The sequence below is a fragment of the Perca fluviatilis genome, chromosome 5, assembly GCF_010015445.1.
Source record: "Perca fluviatilis chromosome 5, GENO_Pfluv_1.0, whole genome shotgun sequence".
Classification (NCBI taxonomy): domain Eukaryota; kingdom Metazoa; phylum Chordata; class Actinopteri; order Perciformes; family Percidae; genus Perca; species Perca fluviatilis.
The window spans coordinates 30,393,510-30,411,229 of NC_053116.1; the positions used below are offsets into that span (position 1 = coordinate 30,393,510).

A 17,720-nucleotide genomic window follows, 5' to 3' on the forward strand; every position below is an offset into this window, starting at 1 on the left:
GGGAACTGCAGACTTGGGTGATCATTTTCTGTGGGTTCGACCAGTATGAGCAACCTCTTTCTCACTACACATGAACAGCTAGCTTGGCTCTGTCCAAACGCCTCGCTCTCGGACAGAAAGCAAATACTGGAATTTCCCCAAGAAATGTTTAACTATTCTTTACATTTCGGTGTCTTTTATTCAGTCCCTCCAGAAAAACGCGATTATGCGATCGCCTAATTCAATGCATAATCAGCCAAAGTCTGCATATTTATGCAGGGGCCACTTAAATACGCATAAATGCCCGCATAAATTGCCGCTTTCTGCGCAAAATATGCAGGGCTTGCATGATTTCGTAATTCCCGCATTTTCGTTGCAAAAAAGTCACTTATATCTTAACAGAAAGTTGAAAAATTTTGCGTTTACTTCACACAAGAGCAGCCCTGTTGCCATGGGAACGTTATGAAGTGACGTAATTACGTCATCGAATCACTTTTTTTTCTAGTTGCAAGTTCCCACAATTTCATTGCATAAAATTGCATAAATATCCCGCATATTCCATCGCATTTTTAAGAAAATGTGCCACATATTCCATCGCATTTTTTAAGAAAACGTGCCGCATAATCAAGGATTTTTGCCGGCAACAATCACAAAAAAACATTTTTCTGGAAGGACTGTTTATTGCACACTTCTTCTCTTTATCTGCACTGCTCTCTTGCAGTATTTTAATTCAGTCGCCTCATTGCGGTTTCCCTCTCTCTGTCACGATGCCTTTCCTTTTCTCGCTATCTTTCTCTCTCTTTTCTTCTTTTTCTCCTACTGGTGATGGGGGCGGGGGGTTCTTGATTAGAACACACACTGCCAAGTTCCCCCACATTGCATCATTGCATTTGATTAGCTCCAACCCCCTGCTCCCACCCTTATCACTACCAGCACAACAGGAAGCACCACACGAGCACACGCATGCACAGATGCACATGCACAGATATCACAACTGAACTCCATGGCTGCCTGCAAACGTGCACTGGTATATATACGAACACACAATCTCCACACACACACATCTGCGCGGCTGCTGATGCCGTGGCGGCAGGGCATCAGGTAAAGCCAGCGTGGCGCTGACAGCTCCATGTCCCTAATGAAGCATTAATAAACTGCAGCACAAAACAGTGGATCAGAGAGAAGCAGAGCTCCCCACCTGGCTGTCTGCTGGCTGCCAGGAGGAGAGATGAGAGGGGAGAGGATCACTCTAATCCCCCATCTTCCAAAACCCCTCTGCCCCACTTTTAAGGGAGACGTCACCCCTCTATCACCTGCTCTTCAGCATTGTGAAGGTTTTGTACTTTTTCCATTTTCATGAAACTGATGTCAAACTTAATACTCAATAAAAGAGACCTCACATAATTAAACTACCATACATTGTCATCACTTACACTCTCGCAGCTCTGCACCAACCTATAAGGGTGGAATGTTATTTTCTATAGTATAATATGCAAATAAATGTAGAGGTTAAAGGATTGCAACAGTTAAATATTGCATTTTTATGCGTGCAAGAAAAAACACTCGGCAAATAGAGAGATTGAGAGTTGTTGGCAAAAACTTTTTTTCCATATGTGCAGCTCAAATGAGTTACTTAAATGAAGGTTAAAGAGAAGGCGTGTATCTAGGAATCGCCACAGCACATGAATTCACAATTAGGCACACAGGTAGTCTGGTCACAGTACGTCTCCGACTGGCAGACAAAGCAGGCACTCGGATTCAAATGAAGCAAACCTGCTGAATGTAGATATTCCAGGAGGTGTGTCCATTCAGATGCTGCGCGCCTGTGATTAGAAGAATTGGAGCGATTGTTCAGTTAAAAAGAGCCAATCAAATCCAGGTCCAGCTGTGATTAACTGACCAATTAGTCCAAAGCGCTTATTAAATTGGTGGATTTTAGAAAATGTAAATGGCTCAACATGTAGTCTTCATTTAAAGTCTATTTCAACATACATATATAACGGGATATTCTTTTAATTGGGCCCTAGAATGTCGGCTGTTCTTTGTCCTCTCCTTCCCTCATCATAAGCTAGCGATTTCATCTCTGTTTGTGCTGGAATGCCGTTGCTTCAGTGTCACTTTGTGTCTTCATCTCTCTGTCTATCTGTATCCTTATCTGCCTCCCCCCTCCCCACCCACCCCCATTATCCTTGCAGTCTAAACCTCGCCGAGCTTTCCTCAGCGAGGGAGACTGATCTAATTGGCAGTGAGGATAATTTTTATTTAGCAAAGCCAGCTTTGCTGACGTTTTCAGCTTTCTCCACCTTTTTTTGTGCCACTTTTCAAATGATAATAATGAGAAAATATAAGCGGGAGCCCCCTGAAGTTTGCTGTGGTGAGCGTGTTTTATTTTTTTTTATGTAGGCTTGTTACACTGATCACATTCGCACAGGCAATTTGCCTGCTTGTCTGAGTCTGAGAAGGGAGGCTTATCTGCGCTAACGCCCCATCGAGGCTGCGCTTCGTATCCAAATCGGCCACTGTTAGCATTCAAATCAGGAGCCACCTCCCCTTCCTATTCTACCTAGCTCTCGTGCTCCTTACTATTGCCCCTACAGCTCTTTGCTGTCAACGCGCCAGCTTCGCTCGGAGAAAAAGAAAGCTGGGCGAGAGAGAGAGAGAGAGAAAGCCCGGGCTATTATTTAATGAGATCAAGAAATGCGAGGAGCATGCTGTTTACTGTCACAAAGCAAACAGGGGCCCCTCTCTGCAGGTGAAGAGGCTCGCTGGGCTTCTCCCTCATCTTCCTCCTCTTCCTCGGTAGCTGTGACTGCCCCCCACTTTAACAACCCACCATTTTATGAAAACCGTAAGCACTCTGACAAGGGTGCTTCTTCGTTTCGGGACACATTCCTCCTTCCATTCCCAACAGCAGGTGCATCAAAACAGTATGGCTAAAGGTTATTTCTACTTGGGCTGTATACTACACTACATAGCAAGTAGTATTTTCCAAGCATATAAGTGCAATTTGTGTAGTGATTGTAACTTGTGTGTTATTGCTACTACTGCTGTGATTTAACATGACATTACTGCTATGGAAAAAAAAAAAAAAAAAAACATTTGTTTTTTTTTTTTGTGGGGGGGAAAATTTAAAGGCCAAGTGTCCTAATCGCTGTCTAGTCCACATTGGCTGCCATTAAACCACCATTGATGGCTCCCAATGACTTATGATTTCAGTAAGTCATTTCCTATAATTTAGTACTTTACTTTAAAGTTACTTTTGAGGTGCTTTTGTCATACATGAGGTCTAGAGTCAGTTCCTGCTGCAATACAGCACAAACAAAAAAGTGTTCGTTAACGAGTCTCGCGCACCGAACCTCAAAAGGACTTGACAGGAGAGAGAGGAAAAAGAAATAGGGGGAAAAATGTGTCATGAAGATGAGGAAAGCGAGTTGGGGGGGGGTATCCTTTGATCAAGAGCACTCCTCGTAGCACTCCTGTCTCCTTACACATCCATAATATATCTCTGCACGCATTCCAGTCTCTTATTAACAAGGCAGTGCCATTCCATCCTGAAGGAGAGTATGGCATTTTCAAAAAAGACAAACCTGAACCTGAAACACACTCCTTTATTGGGGTGAAAGAAAAAAACGAAAAACAAAATGCACAACAAAGAATTTGTGCTTCGATTATACGCACTCCGCCTTTTAAATTTAAATTTGTTATTGTTGGTTATAACAAACGAGGGGATAATATCAGACAAGGGTGAATATTTGTTCCAAAAGTGGCGGGCTTTGAAAAAGAGAGGGCTGCTGACGCTCTGCTTCTCTCTCCCGGGAGAGCATGTTTGTCCACGACCGTCATAAATATGTATCATGCGGCGAGATGACGCTGTAAGACAATTGTAATCTGATGGCCGCCTTTTGTCGAGCATATGAAACCATAGAAAAGCCCCCGTCAGTGGCGAACACGGGCGAAATTGAAAGTGTCACCCTGTCCTATCATTGGAATGAGTCACTCAGCAACAAGTGGCACGCTGTTTAATTAGAGCGAAAACAAAGTCCACAGGGGAGGGGAATACCTCTCTCCCCTTTTCCCTCCTCTCTCTTTTTCTCTCTCACTCTCTCGATCTCATTTGTGGAAAGGTAAATAGTCAGAGGGTCGCTTTTCAGCCGTAGCGATTAAAGCATGCTTGAGCATAGCAATAGAGAATGTGTTGTGAATGCAGGGCTCCTAAATCAAGTCCTGCTGGGCTGTGAAATGAAACGCGATGCGTTTGTAAGAGTAGACAGCTGTGGCAGTGCGTCTTTACCCAGGGGTGTCAAGTAGTTCTTCAAACCCAGAATAACTGCACTGGGCTTCCAAAAGTGCACAAGCAGCCACTTAAATAAGGTGGCCTGTCATCAATGATTCACTCCAGTGTACAGTAGCAGTGAGTGCCCCTAAGTACAGCTGGTTGACAATTCCATTCTTCAATGTGAGCACCCCTCTGCTTTTGACTAAACCTTATGTTTGTGTCTGCAGCTCTGAAGGACCCCTGCACCGACGTGGCCTGCAGCTACGGCAGCACCTGCGTCCAGTCGTCGGATGGCTTGTCGGCTAAATGCATGTGCCCCCTCGGCTGCGAGGGCAAGCGCGAGCAGACGGTGTGCGGCAGTGATGGAAAGGACTACCGCAACGAGTGTGAGCTCCATCAGCACGCCTGCAAGAACCAGAGGAACATACGAGTGCAATACCAAGGGCACTGCGGTGAGCTCTCTCCTCATTTTACTCATCGTTTACTTCAGGATTCATTTTATTGATTTAGTCTATTTGGTGTCCAGCAAAAAGATTAAAAAAAAGTGCCCATCACAATTTCTCACAGCCTAAGGCACCATGTTCAAATGTGTTTGTAATAAATGATTGTAATACAATGATATAAGCGAGGGAAAAACAGAAAATTGTCACGATTTGCGATGCTGGAATCACTTTCTTTTTGGCATTTTTCTCTGTTTACTACCTCTGGCTTTTGTTGTTTACCCCACTTACTTACGGCACGCGTCTGCTAATTCTCATTTTTCATTCAGGTTGCTTTGCTTCACACAGGTACTCCTGCGGTGCCAATTGTTGTTTTGTCTAAGTAGGTCTTCAGAGCTGTCGTTTTCATAGGCCCAGCTTTTTTGCTCATCCTTGTTATCATCAGGCGATAGTTGTTTACTCTCAAGGCGCTCAACTTTGAGGTTTTTTTATGTTGGTTTTGAGCCAGATGGAGGGAAAGAAAAGCAGACACAAGCTCTGTTTTTTAGCAGCCGGAGCCTCCGGGATACGGAGCAGGGTGTTGGGAAAAAAGAGATGAATGTGCAGGTCCGACGGTGGAAGGTTGGTCATATAAATCCAGACTGAGTCGGGCCAAAGTGACCTGAGTTACCCCGTCCTCCCTGGGGAGGGCCGAGGCTCAGGGAACCACTCGGCCCCAACGGTCCTCTAAATCTTCCTACAGTCATTTCATCGAAAGCCTTGGCTATTTCAAGTTGCTAACCCTAGCCAGACAAATGCAGTTGATTTATCCGTTTTTGCAGCAAACAGGCCATTCTTTTTGTAATTACCCTACTTGCTCAGCTAGAGGAAAGCATGGATCCTGGAAGCTGTTCTTCTCGGTAATGGGAGGTAATGGTCTTTCTCTCAGATAATGGTCTGGCTGGCGGGTGAGGCACTGTGTGTTATGCAGAAACGCTGCATGCATTACGATAAAACCCCTGTTTGCTTGGTTGCTAGACTCTGCAAGCCGTTGCATTGTGCTGATAGAAAACAATCTGAGGCCTGGCCAGAGCTGGCCATACTCACTCCGCCTCCCAGCCCTCCGCAGGCAAAGCGCTCAGTCCCTTTTTATGTCCCTGCATTGTCGCTCTTTGTATCCCAGCCAGTAGTCTTTGGAAACCATTTCCCCTTATTCCCGCTTTGTCATTCTCTTTCTCTTCCTCTCTACTCCTTCAACTGGTGATAGGTTGTTTCATCCTTGGCGTGTTTTGAATGACTCGCCGGCAGCTTGGCAGTGATTTGATATGTCACGGTGCTACATAAATCCTTTGTCTTTCCACATGCTGAAAGCGTGGCGGGCAGGATAAAGCTTGTTACTGTTACTCCTTAAAACAGGAGCAACACACCCGTCCCCCCCCATCCACAAACCAGTTCCATTATGATCACGGACTGATACGGCCGAGCGTGCCAGACCGACGCTCCCCTGGAAGGAGGGAGGTGCCCGAGAGCATATCAAAGCGGCCGTCACTTCATCCATTTCCTTGTCCCCCCCCTTCACATCCAAGGTCCCTGTCTGAGCTGCTCTCAGCTGCTCGGCTACTGATAATATCTGCGGATCAGCAGTGATGGAGGATCATGTCTGCTCCTCCCTTTGTTCTCTTTACTCTTCTTTTCTCGCTGAATTAACTAGACTGAATTTACTAGACAAACAAGCGTTAATGCATTCGACCTTTACTGAGATGATTATTTGGCCTGAAAAAACATTACGGGTTTATCAGTGTTTACTGCAATTTAAAAACAGGCTCACCTAAGCTCTCTTAACAGTTGCCAATTTTAACGGCAATTAAGCCAGCACACATCATATCCTGTAATATTTTAATGTGTTGGTTTTTTTTCTTTTGCCAAGGTATTGTTGTTTACTTTTCCACAGAAGACCAAAAGATGGACAGAGATGTTTTTGATTAGCACTATCTTGTTCAATAATTAACATAAACAGATTTTTAAATATAATTTCACAAAAGAATTCTACATACGGGGCTGTACTGCAGTACATATTCATGAAAGGATGTGTCTCCACAGACCCATGCAAAGACAATGAGAACAGCCTGAACACCTTGTGCCGGGTGGAGGCTCTCACCCGCCAGCCCCTCATCTTCAGCCTGCCGAATTCGTGCCCCCTGGGTAATGAGCCTCTGTGTGCCAGCGACGGCCAAACCTACCCCAGCAAGTGCGCCATGGAAGCAACAGGAGCGCAGAAAGGGATCAAGCTCAGGAAGATCCACGCAGGACAATGCAGAAGGCTGGGTAAGGGCAGTTACTGTAGCCTATAGAAGGTACTGAAAACTCATGTATGTGTTGTAGAGAGATCTTGTGAAAAAGAAAGTCAGCTGGGATCACCACCGAATGCTTCATTCTGCAACCGTTTAGAATTAGAAAAGCTTTGCCCATCATAAAGCAGTGGGAATTTGTCTTTGATGTGGCTCACAAATAAATAAATAAAGACACATGATACATAGAGTATGGGAAACATGGCAACATGAGGAGCTGAAGAAAAACCTTCTAGCCCATGGGTAGATATTAAAGGAAATAGGTGAAAGTCACACTCTCATAACTCCAATGCTTTTATTTTTATGCCCTACCATGTCCTCCTGTTTTTTAGTTTTTTCTTGACCTTCCTTTGTTGTTTTAGCTTTGACTTTTCTGTGCTGTGGCCACGAGCTCAATCAGCTCAATGTTTGCCATAACCTTGCACCTCACCCATAGCAGATACTGTAAGTGCACACCCCATAATTGTCCTAAATTGTATTTTTTATAAGCCACTGTTCCACCTGCGGGTACTGAAGAATGTTCATGGACTGGTAGTAATATGAAAAGTTGCATGAATATGTTTTATTTGTAACTGCAGATGAGACTTTCAGTCATTTTCAAAAAGACTGGCCTGTTGTAAAAAATAATCCATGTGAGTAAACATCTGAAACCTTCAAAGTATAGCGTCTACTGTACCTGCCTACTGTACCTTCAGAGCAGTTTGGCACTCCAACAATTTAATATTTCATTCTCAAAAATTTTGTGTCCAAATGAATTCACAGAAATAGTCGGGATGGGTTTTAAAGTGCCCATATTATGAAAAATCACTTTTTCTGGGATTTGGGGTGTTATTTTGTGTCTCTGGTACTTCCACATGCACATCCCATACTCTATGTATCATGTATACTTTTTTCGTACTTCCACACGGAAAAAAACCATCCATGCTGTTTTGAGTGAGATACAGGTTTCTGAATGTGTCCTGCCTTCAGCCTCCGGGTGAGCTGTTCAAAATCTGCCCGGCTTTCTACGCCACTAGTCGAAACGAGGGGCCTAGGGGGCTAACCGTTAGCATGCTTGCGCTAGCATGCTAGCTCGTTCTCAGTGGCAAAACACTGCTACAACACACACAAATTCACCCTAATCTACAAAATAAATTGTATGGAACTACTTACATGTCCCTGTTCTGCAGGTATTCCACGTAAAGTTGGAAATGCGCTCTCGTTTAGAAGAAGTCTAATCCTGCCTTGTACAGGCCGAAGTTGGAGAAACAGCTAGCTAGCTCATGTAATCCTTACCTAGCTACTGCGCATGTGAGACTGACAACAAAGATGTTACAGAAGTTGAGAGGTCTCACTCTGTAGCTAAAACAGAGACCTGACACTTGGTGAAAAGAGGCGTTGCAGCAATGTGCAGTACAACAAAAATATGTAAACCTATTCTGATACTATCTCAAATTACAATTATGAACCTGAAAATGAGCATAATATGGCCACTTTAAAGGGTTTAGCGAAGCATGTCATGACACTGCATCATTTTTTCATATGCAAGCATTCTCATAGTTCACACGATTTCTTCCTAAAATGTGGACAGGTGTAGATGAGCTGGCATTAAAGTGTAACTGTAATCCACTGCATGGCACATAGATAAATGACTCTGAGGTCTCGCGGTCTGTACTGTATCCATGCTAGCAGTAGCCTTCTCCAGCCCGATAAGAGCCTCCAGGGCTGTTATCTGTGCTATTAGAACAGGGGGTTTAAGCCTTAGTCAACAAAGAGCTGTCAGCTTTTACTGTACATCTGATAGCCATCGGAGGAAATCCAATTTTCCCGCTGTGTTGTCGGCATGGACCTCGCAAAGCCTCAGCTGTGTTGGTGTACGGCAGTGATGTGAGACCCCCCCACCCATGTACTGAGACCCCTGACAACACCAAAGACAAGAATAGATCACTGCATGACGCCCTTTGGTACAGTCAACAATGAAGGCTGATACACACTTCTTTGACACACCCTGGCTCTCCTGTTCGCTCGGCTTGAAAGGCTGATGGAGGAGTGTGAGGGCTTAAAATTGCACAAATCCCGGTCTGGGTTTGTGTTAGTGTGTCAGTATATGTGCGCATGTGTGCGAGCACATGAATGAACACTTTTTTTCTTTTTTTCCCCCCTTCTCTGCTGTGCCTTTTTCAAATGAAAGAATAATTCAATTTGAAACAGAGATCCATGAAATCATATCCCTAAGCAAATTACAAATTGGTATCTAATGAAAATGGCCATTTCAACTTGTAACCATGACATTGCACATCCTTGTAGCCCTTTCACTCAGATACAGCAGCGATGTAATTATGTGTGGCAAGACAGGCTTTTAAAGAAAGGAGAAAAAGGAATTGAATTGCTGTACAAATTTGATCCACTGATCAGGAATGAAATAAATGTCAAAGCCTAGTGAGCGCCTTCCAGAACAGAGGCCTGCTTCAAATTGGATTTCTCACTTCAATGGCAATTTTGCAATTTTTTACTTTTCTTTCTTTTTTCTTAATTTCCGCAGTAGATTTCTGCTTAGTGAGTCAAAATGTAATGAATAATAGTTTAGACTTTAACCTGACCCTAAAATAAAATTCTTGAGTTTCAGTTCCCCAATTTTATTAAAGTTATTGGGGTAATTTTATCATTAAAGTTAGAAGGGAGCACGGCAAACCTGATCTCCAGTCAGTTGTAATGGGTTGAGAATGGATATTATTGTAAAACTGTAAACTCAATTAAAGTCAGTGGAAATGTAAGAAAAATTAGACTTTTCTGAACTGAAATAGAAAATAATATTAGCCTGAACCCAAACTAAAACCTATTTAAATCCTAAATAAAAATCTATTCATTTGACTTTTTTCACGATCCAGTCTCTTGTATGGTAAGAGAAATCATTTCTGCCATTCTGGGACATCATAAATTACTCTCCCAGCGTCCGAGAATTCACCCTCAGTTTAACAATAAACATGAATGATTTTCTCCAATTCACTGTTTTTTTTCCAAGCACCAATGAAATTGTAATAAAATAATTAAACTAACAAACACTCTAAAAAGTCACTCTTTTGTATGACCATCTTTGTATCTGCCCAACAGCAATCTGGTGGTTGATCTGTTTGTACTGTTTGTACTGTTTGTACTCTTTCTATTTCAATGAAATGAAATTGAGTTGCAATTCTATTGATGTAAACTGTCCCTTAGGTTGTCCTTAGAATGCCTACTTATTATATTAATACTCAACTAACTAACATAAAATCACTTTTGGTGAGTTGTTAAATGTATTTCATGTATTTCTGAGAAAGGCTTCACCTCTGCTGCTGAAAAAAAAGATTTTACACGCGCTGCCAGTGGCATCAGTCCACCCTAACATGTAATTACTGTTCTGATGAAAACTGATTTATTTCCCCATGGTTGGACCCGCAGTGTCACACAGCTGGAAGAACAATCAGTTCAACACTTTTACTAGCTTGAAATGTTGTTGTTTTTTTACGCTTGCTGAGTACTTCTGTTGTTCTTTTCCTCTATGGTGATCAGTCAGTCACACTGTTACAAAAATGTTGGAAACCACTCTAAAAAGCCGCTCTAAAAAGCCCCATCGGCGTATATACAGATGATTGATACTGAAGGGTTTGATGAGTCTGGAAATGGGTTATAGGCTTAGGTTAGTCTATATCCACGACGTTCCACTTCCGGGATTGCTCCGTTGCAGCCAGATATTCCACCGGATTTCACTCTTTTTGGCTGGATATCCGTTACCTTCCCCCTTATTTTGTTTTGTAATTTTAAACTCCGGTGGATTTATGAGGACTATGGTTAACTGCTCCTCAGATCTCTGCGGGGTAAATCCAGACAGCTAGCTAGACTATCTGTCCAATCTGAGTTTAAAACGTACACATGTTCCACCAAAACAACTTTCCCGAGGCTATTTTGCAGAGGCGCCGTGGCTTAGCGCCGCCCAAGACGATTGTGATTGGTTTAAAGAAATGCCAATAAAACAGAGCACATTTTTTCTCCTATCCCGGAATGCTGTGTGGACTAGCCAGACCCTCCTTCGCAGCGCTGTGGAGGAAGGTCTGGCAAAGTGAGACTAGGCTTAGGTTAACCCTAAATAGTCCTAAACCGGAATAGTCTACAAATCCTACATTGATTCCTTTTTCTACCAATCTCCTTCCTCCAGAGCACTGTCAGGAGGAGTGTCTCTTCAACGCAGTGTGTCTCGTGGAACAGCTGAACGCCCGCTGCTCCTGCGATCCCATCGAGTGTGACGGCACCTACAAGCCCGTGTGCGGCAAGGACGCCCACACCTACACCAACGACTGTATTCGACGCAAGGCGGAGTGTCTGACCAAGACCCTCATCTCCATCAAGCACCAGGGGCCCTGTGGTGAGTGGAGCTGGAGGATGGTAAACAGGAGGTTTTACACAAATGCCGCTGTTTACGCTCAGTCCTTCTCTTTTTTCTCTGCTTGTTTTAATGCATATTCAATGTGTTTTTCCTTCTTTGTCTTCTAGGCTAACTGTATGTATGTCAACTGAAAAGTGTTTGAAATGGTTCGGTGATGCTCACTGATGGGGTGGGGTTGGGGTGACTCAAATGGACAGAACGCGTTCGCCTGCCTTCCTTATTAAAAAAACGTGCCTTCACTTCTCCACTCGTTCACCTCCCATCCATCTCCTCATCCCTGTCACGCTTCATCCCTCCATCTCAAACACACATCCAAAATGAAACGCCACCATCATGTTTCATTCATCCGCTCTCTGTCTTCCACTCCTTCCCTAGCACCAGTCTTCCACTTCGGTGGCGCTTTGTGTCCCCCTCCTCTGCTTGTCTCTTTGTCTTGTGTGTTGCTTTTTCTTGTATAAAAAAAGCTATTCTTTCTTGTTTCAGTGCGTCAGTCAGTCTGTCTGTCAGTCTTTGTCCGTGTGGTCGTCTTCCTGGCTGTCTGGCTGCAGGTGGAAAGTGGGGTCACCCGGTGGGCGACCTCATCAGGTGGACTCTGAGGGGTGAAGCCCTTCCCCTCGCTCCGAAAGGACCTAACAGGAGGGGTCTTGTACTGCTGTCTTTTTTTCCTCTCGCTCCTCCTGTCTCGTTGTGTCATTAATGTCCCTTCCTTCTGTTTACCGTCCTACAAAGATGTGACCCGTGAGGTTGGAGAAGTCTTGCTCTCTGTGCTTTATTATTTCCCTGTCTAAAAGATTCTCCTGTCCCTACCTGCCTAACCACTGCTCACCCCCGACTCCTTTCTTTCCGCATGCAGCAGTGCACGCCAGCTTCCCAAACAGTCCCTCCCTCCGTCATGTCATAAAAGCTTGCAACTGCCCGATGAATGCAGAGAACTCGGTTTTTAACCATTTCTGAGCATAAAAGCTGCATTTGGGTCGGAGTTTGATGCGTATTTGATCCTTTTAAGCTTAGCTAAAACTTTAAAAATTCAGGTGAGATAATTGAAATACCTTTTGGCTAAGAAGGTCAAAAGACAGGTAGCCCAATTAGTGATCATTACTGTAAATAAGATGAGTAGTAGATAGAGCGTTAGCATCCAATGTTAAAAAAAAACATTTTCATTTGAAGTATTGCAGGGTTTTGCAGAGTTCTTACTGGTGAAACTAAGAAGCCTGCTACCTGGATGTATTGTAAATAGCTATTTGCTAATAAAAGAAGAATAAAGAGAGATGAAAGATTAAATAAGAGATTAATCAGCCTTTGAGTTTAGCTAATCGAGGCATTTTATTAACCTGCAGTTTATTCCAAATTGGAAGCGGCTATCAGTACGTATTCATCAGTGAGCTGCACATGCTTGAACAGATGTGTCAATTTGACAGAAATGATAAAACGTGAAAAACTGTTGTCAGAATTTTTCTCGGCACTGGCATATTCAGGTTATCGCTTAGTTTTAATTGCCAGATTCATCCAAATAATATGCATTTTTACCAACAATTGTGTTTTGTTTTTCCTGTCAAAAGTACATTTGTTAAAGAATGCCCCTTTAAATTCTGCAACAACCATAGCATATGCAGTTTATTTTGCCAAATGATTTTCAAAGATGCTTTGTAATGCCTCATCTTATGTGAATCTCCAGCTGAATTAGAAACATTTTTGCCATCGTAACCCGATAACCCAGCACGCATGAGCAAACTCGCTTGTGCTGCTTGTTGTCCCATTACCTTAGTCAACAAATCCCCACACAGCAGACACAATTTTGTCCAGAGTTGCTGTCCACATTTTTATTGTTGTTATGACAGAGGCCGATAAAACAGGACAGATCTGTCCACCCCCCAGGCGTTGGGGTGGAGCCGAATACCAAAGTTATCTCCAGTTGTCAGCATCAGGAGGCACAGGCACTCATTAGCATCATTCGGCCGTCTGAGCTGTGCACAAATTAAGTAGTGGAAATGGCAGTGCGAGCTCTTATGCGTTTTGCTCTGTTTCATTATTTCTGGCAAGTGGTGTCTCAGTCTTACCCCCCCTTCCTCATTTGTTTTAGTTATTTTATTTCTTTCTCTTCATCCTTCCTCTCTTCCCCTGTGCATCGCAGCCGTCAGCGACTTGTAATATGTTTCTTTAATGCATTTTTATTGACATTTGCATATTTTTCAAAACAGAGCGCCACAAAATGCCACCCCCCCACCACCACCCTTGATTCCGTTTTAATTAAACATCAAAAGAGGCAAGCGTAGGTGCCCACAGAGACTGTTGGTTTAGTTAGACAGATGATATGCATGCAAGGGGAGTGGGTTTGTGCGTGTGTGTGTGTGTGTGTGTGTGTAAGGCACATGTTAGAACTTTCTTTCTTTCTTTCTTTCTTTCTTTCTTTCTTTCTGTCCTCCTTCTCTGTCCCTCATGTCCTTTCAATGTTTCTTACACTACTGTGTTAGTTGGAGTCCAGATTACATAGAGGTCCCTCTCTGTAATAGCACTGCCCAATTGACTTAAAATGTACATAATACTGAAAGACACCCATAGGGAAGCATGCAGTGTGCGTGCGTCTTTCAGTCTTCCAGAGATCAATCAATAGCTCACACACTGATCAGGCGACAGGAACACACACTGTATACATTGTGTGACACAGACTTCTATTGTGCTCTATTGTGCTTGTGCTTGACAGTGACTGGCATTGTCAAAAGACGTCTGCACAATGGCTGCTGTGTAATCCTGGTGCGCTTACCCGTGGATTCAAGGCTTCAGACAAAGTTTCATACATCTGAAAAGGAAGAGTTGGATATATTAAATTATCATTATTTGATAAATAACGATCTTTTTTCCAGTCTCATTGGCTGAGTGGTGCGTTGGGGCGGCGTGATCGATCACACTGCCAGCTGTCAAACGGATGAAATTCTCCAGTTCCGGCACCGTCGTAAATCTTTTTTCATGTGGCTGACAGCGCCCTAATGTCACCCCTCCCATGTCGGCGCTCGCCTCCACAATGAATGGTCATGCAAAGAACCCACATGTCTATAATGTCCTGAATGCTGTCCTCCCCAGAACATTTTGATTGATCTGGTCTAAAGCTAATGAATTTAGTGATTGAGAGACACCACGTGGTGTTTAGCTGATTGACTTACGTCCAGGCGGAGTCACAAATCTTTTGACAGTACCCGAGCATGCGAAGGATTTGCTGGAAGTGAATCAGTGCCGGCTGCTGGGAAAGAGGGTGAATTGGTCTGCGGCCTTGGACTCTGAGATAGAATGTAAGAGTGACACTTATGGAGGAAGAAAAAGATGTTTGTCATTGCCAGAGAAGCAGCTGCTTACGTGTCTACCTTTTAAAGAGCGTCCTGTGTTTAGATTTTTTTCATCTTGTGTACCATCATGATGATTGTATTGGAATTTTCATTACGGACTTCACTGTGTAACTTTTACCATGTTGCTGTTCTCCTATACATACACACATACACACACACACACACACACACACACACACAACACCTGATTAAAACATAATTTCATCTTCACAATGCGAAATAACCTGCCTTTATGCATATGTCTGAATAGAAAGCGAGAAATCTAATTTATAACTGACTGTAAATCCATACAGATTGTTTGGATGCATTGAACACAAAGAATGTTTTTTGGCTTCCCATATGATGTCAGCACAGCAGGGTACCAGCACAAACTAAACAAGGAAGTGTGCGTGCAGCGTTAGATATTGTAGCAGATTTATATTTAGAGGACCAAGCAATGGAGGTGCATTGGCACCCTAATGTTTTCAAAGGCTTTTATTCTTTCTTCCCTGATTTTTTTTGTCTTTCTTTTGTCTTAGATTTTGGATATCGTAATATTGCAAGTGTTGCCTTTTCCTGGTTTCAAAGGCCGCATTAGATCAAAGTGATGTCATTGACTGGCTGTTCTATTATTTACCTTTACCCACTTAGTCATTAAATCGACATTTCTGATCATTATTCATAAAAAGAAATCTCTTTGTGTAAATAACATTTAGTTAAAGCACCAATTGTCAGCCCTACAATCTTGTCGCAATTTCGACATTGAGGTATTCAGTTAAGAATATTGTGATATTTGATTTCCTCCATATCGCCCAGCCATACCATCAGTCCAACGTTCGACTTAAGTTTTAACCCGTAAAAAAGATTTGACTCAAGATTAGTTTATAGTTTGTCTTCACCACCATATGCAAAATGAAACATCTTGGGGATGCCTTTCACACAGACTTTGACTTGAGGGCAAAAAGGTTTTTCAAAACAATTTTGAAATAAGCCTGTTTTTTTTAACTATAAACAACTTTTTATAATGTTTAATTAAAACAATGTTTTCTTTTTTTTTTGTCTTGGCCCAAGGTATTGCTGCTTCCTTCCTGCCCAGATGGTTTTTCCCCGCCATCCCTTTAAGTCGAGCTATTTTAGTGCATATTCAGTAGTACTTTGAATCACTGGAAGCAGTAGTGTGAGGTGAACTCCCTGGAGCCTGTTGACGTACTGGCCTCACGTCTAGTTTTTGTTCAGTAGGAAGAGAAGAGTTTCTAAATTGGTAGTGAGGCTGTATATAAAAGAGAAATACAAGCAGAATTGTGGCTTTTAAGAGACGAGGATAATTCTGTAAAACCACTGAAACACACAGTTTGGCAGGCAAACTAGGAGTGAACAAATGAAAGAGCTAGGACAGAAATTCTTTATTCACAGTTCTTTTGTCATTTCAGCTGTGTGTGTGTGCGTGTGTGTGTGTGTGTGTGTGTGCGCGCGTGAGTGAGTGCAAGCGCAGAAAGACTCATGGAAGTGCGAGCGAGTTGCTTGAAATGTGTTGCCTGTTGCCTCCGGAGGTTAACACAAAATCACTCAGCGGCAGACACATTGTCATTGACAAAGAGCTCTGCAGAGCAGGAAAGAAAAATCAGTCACCTTAGGTGTCGAGACTCTGTGTCGAATATTTTAGCATTTGCATGTTTATTTGATTAGCATCTCTCGCGGCTGCAGTGATTGGACTCACAAACAGTCGAGGCGCTTGGGTATGTTAGTCAGTCTGAGATCACCAGTGCTGTTTTTCCTAATCAAGTTAATTAGAGGAAGTGCCGTGGGAGCCAGATTGACAGCGGTGAGGGAACGCCGGTCCACTTACTGCGGCCCGCAGGCTGTCATCGCGCAGAAATTGCAGGGAAATGTGGGTCAACAGGGTGTCAGAAGTTACTCGAGGCGTTGTGGGTGTCGCACGCCGCAGGGCTGCGATCAACCACATAGTTTTTCCAATTTCTACATTTTTCATTTCATTTCCGTTTTTTTTTTCTGAGCCCTCATTCTGTAGCTCCTGACTTGATTGAAGATGCAATAAATGTCAAGCGTTGTCATTGGTTTTGTTTTGCGTACATCAGTCCGAGAAATAATTTTCCTGTGGCGCACACACCCCAATGATAAAATCGCTTGTTTGGTTCAATGAGACGGTGTTTACACGTCATGTCACCTATGATAGATACATGTCACAAGATCAGGGATCGCAGTTTGTCTTTCTTCCTTCCCCATGCTGTTTGTGCTTGTCTCCGTTTTGAAGAGCAGCACGTTCTCAGTTGTAAATGCACAAAGAGGCTTCGATTCACCCCCTGCCTGTGATAAGTGTTCAGTGGTAGACAGACACAGCCCGCGGGTATGCCTTTTGCTGTATGCTAATATAGCTTTTTCTCTGCACCTCCCTTTCCCCTCGACTAATACGAAACCTAAATGTTTTTAATGCGAGGTAGGCAAAGGGAGTCGGATCAAAGCCCTGCAGGTGAAGAAACACAGAGGGCGGGGCTTGCTGCAGATTGGCTGTGCCCCATTGGGGTCCTGTGTTGAAATGGGTTGCAGTTGGAGGTGATTTTCGCTGCCAGTTGGCTACTACCAGTATCACCTGGATTACACTGATTCACTGCCCTGCAGAATACAGGGAGCGATTTGGAATTGAACACAGACCCGAGGGGAAAAAGTCCAATTAACATATGTATGAGCTGAGCGCAGATGGGGGGGGGGAAGCTTCGCCAAAATAATCTCCCAGCATTTCACCGACATGGTACGGGGGGTTAACAGTGTGTGTAACTGCTCAGCGCAGCAACCACACAATCACAGCCAGTGTCCTCCCGGAGCTTGCTGTGCCATCACGGCGAACGAGGGGCTGTTACACTGCATCCTCGGCACTTTACCAGTCAGATAACACCACTAAGTGGGCAGTAATGATACTTCAGGAGGACAGGTATGCAGATATCAGGACTTCGGAGGAACGTGTCT

General features: G+C 43.5%; 1 protein-coding gene across 1 annotated transcript in view; it reads left to right on the plus strand.

Annotated features, from left to right (window-relative positions):
• Positions 1–17,720, plus strand: part of agrn (agrin) — a 271,923-nt gene that overhangs the window by 178,900 nt on the left and 75,303 nt on the right. The window contains 3 exon segments of the mRNA XM_039799513.1: positions 4,483–4,707; positions 6,775–6,999; positions 11,194–11,400. Coding sequence (XP_039655447.1) covers positions 4,483–4,707; positions 6,775–6,999; positions 11,194–11,400 — 657 coding nt within the window.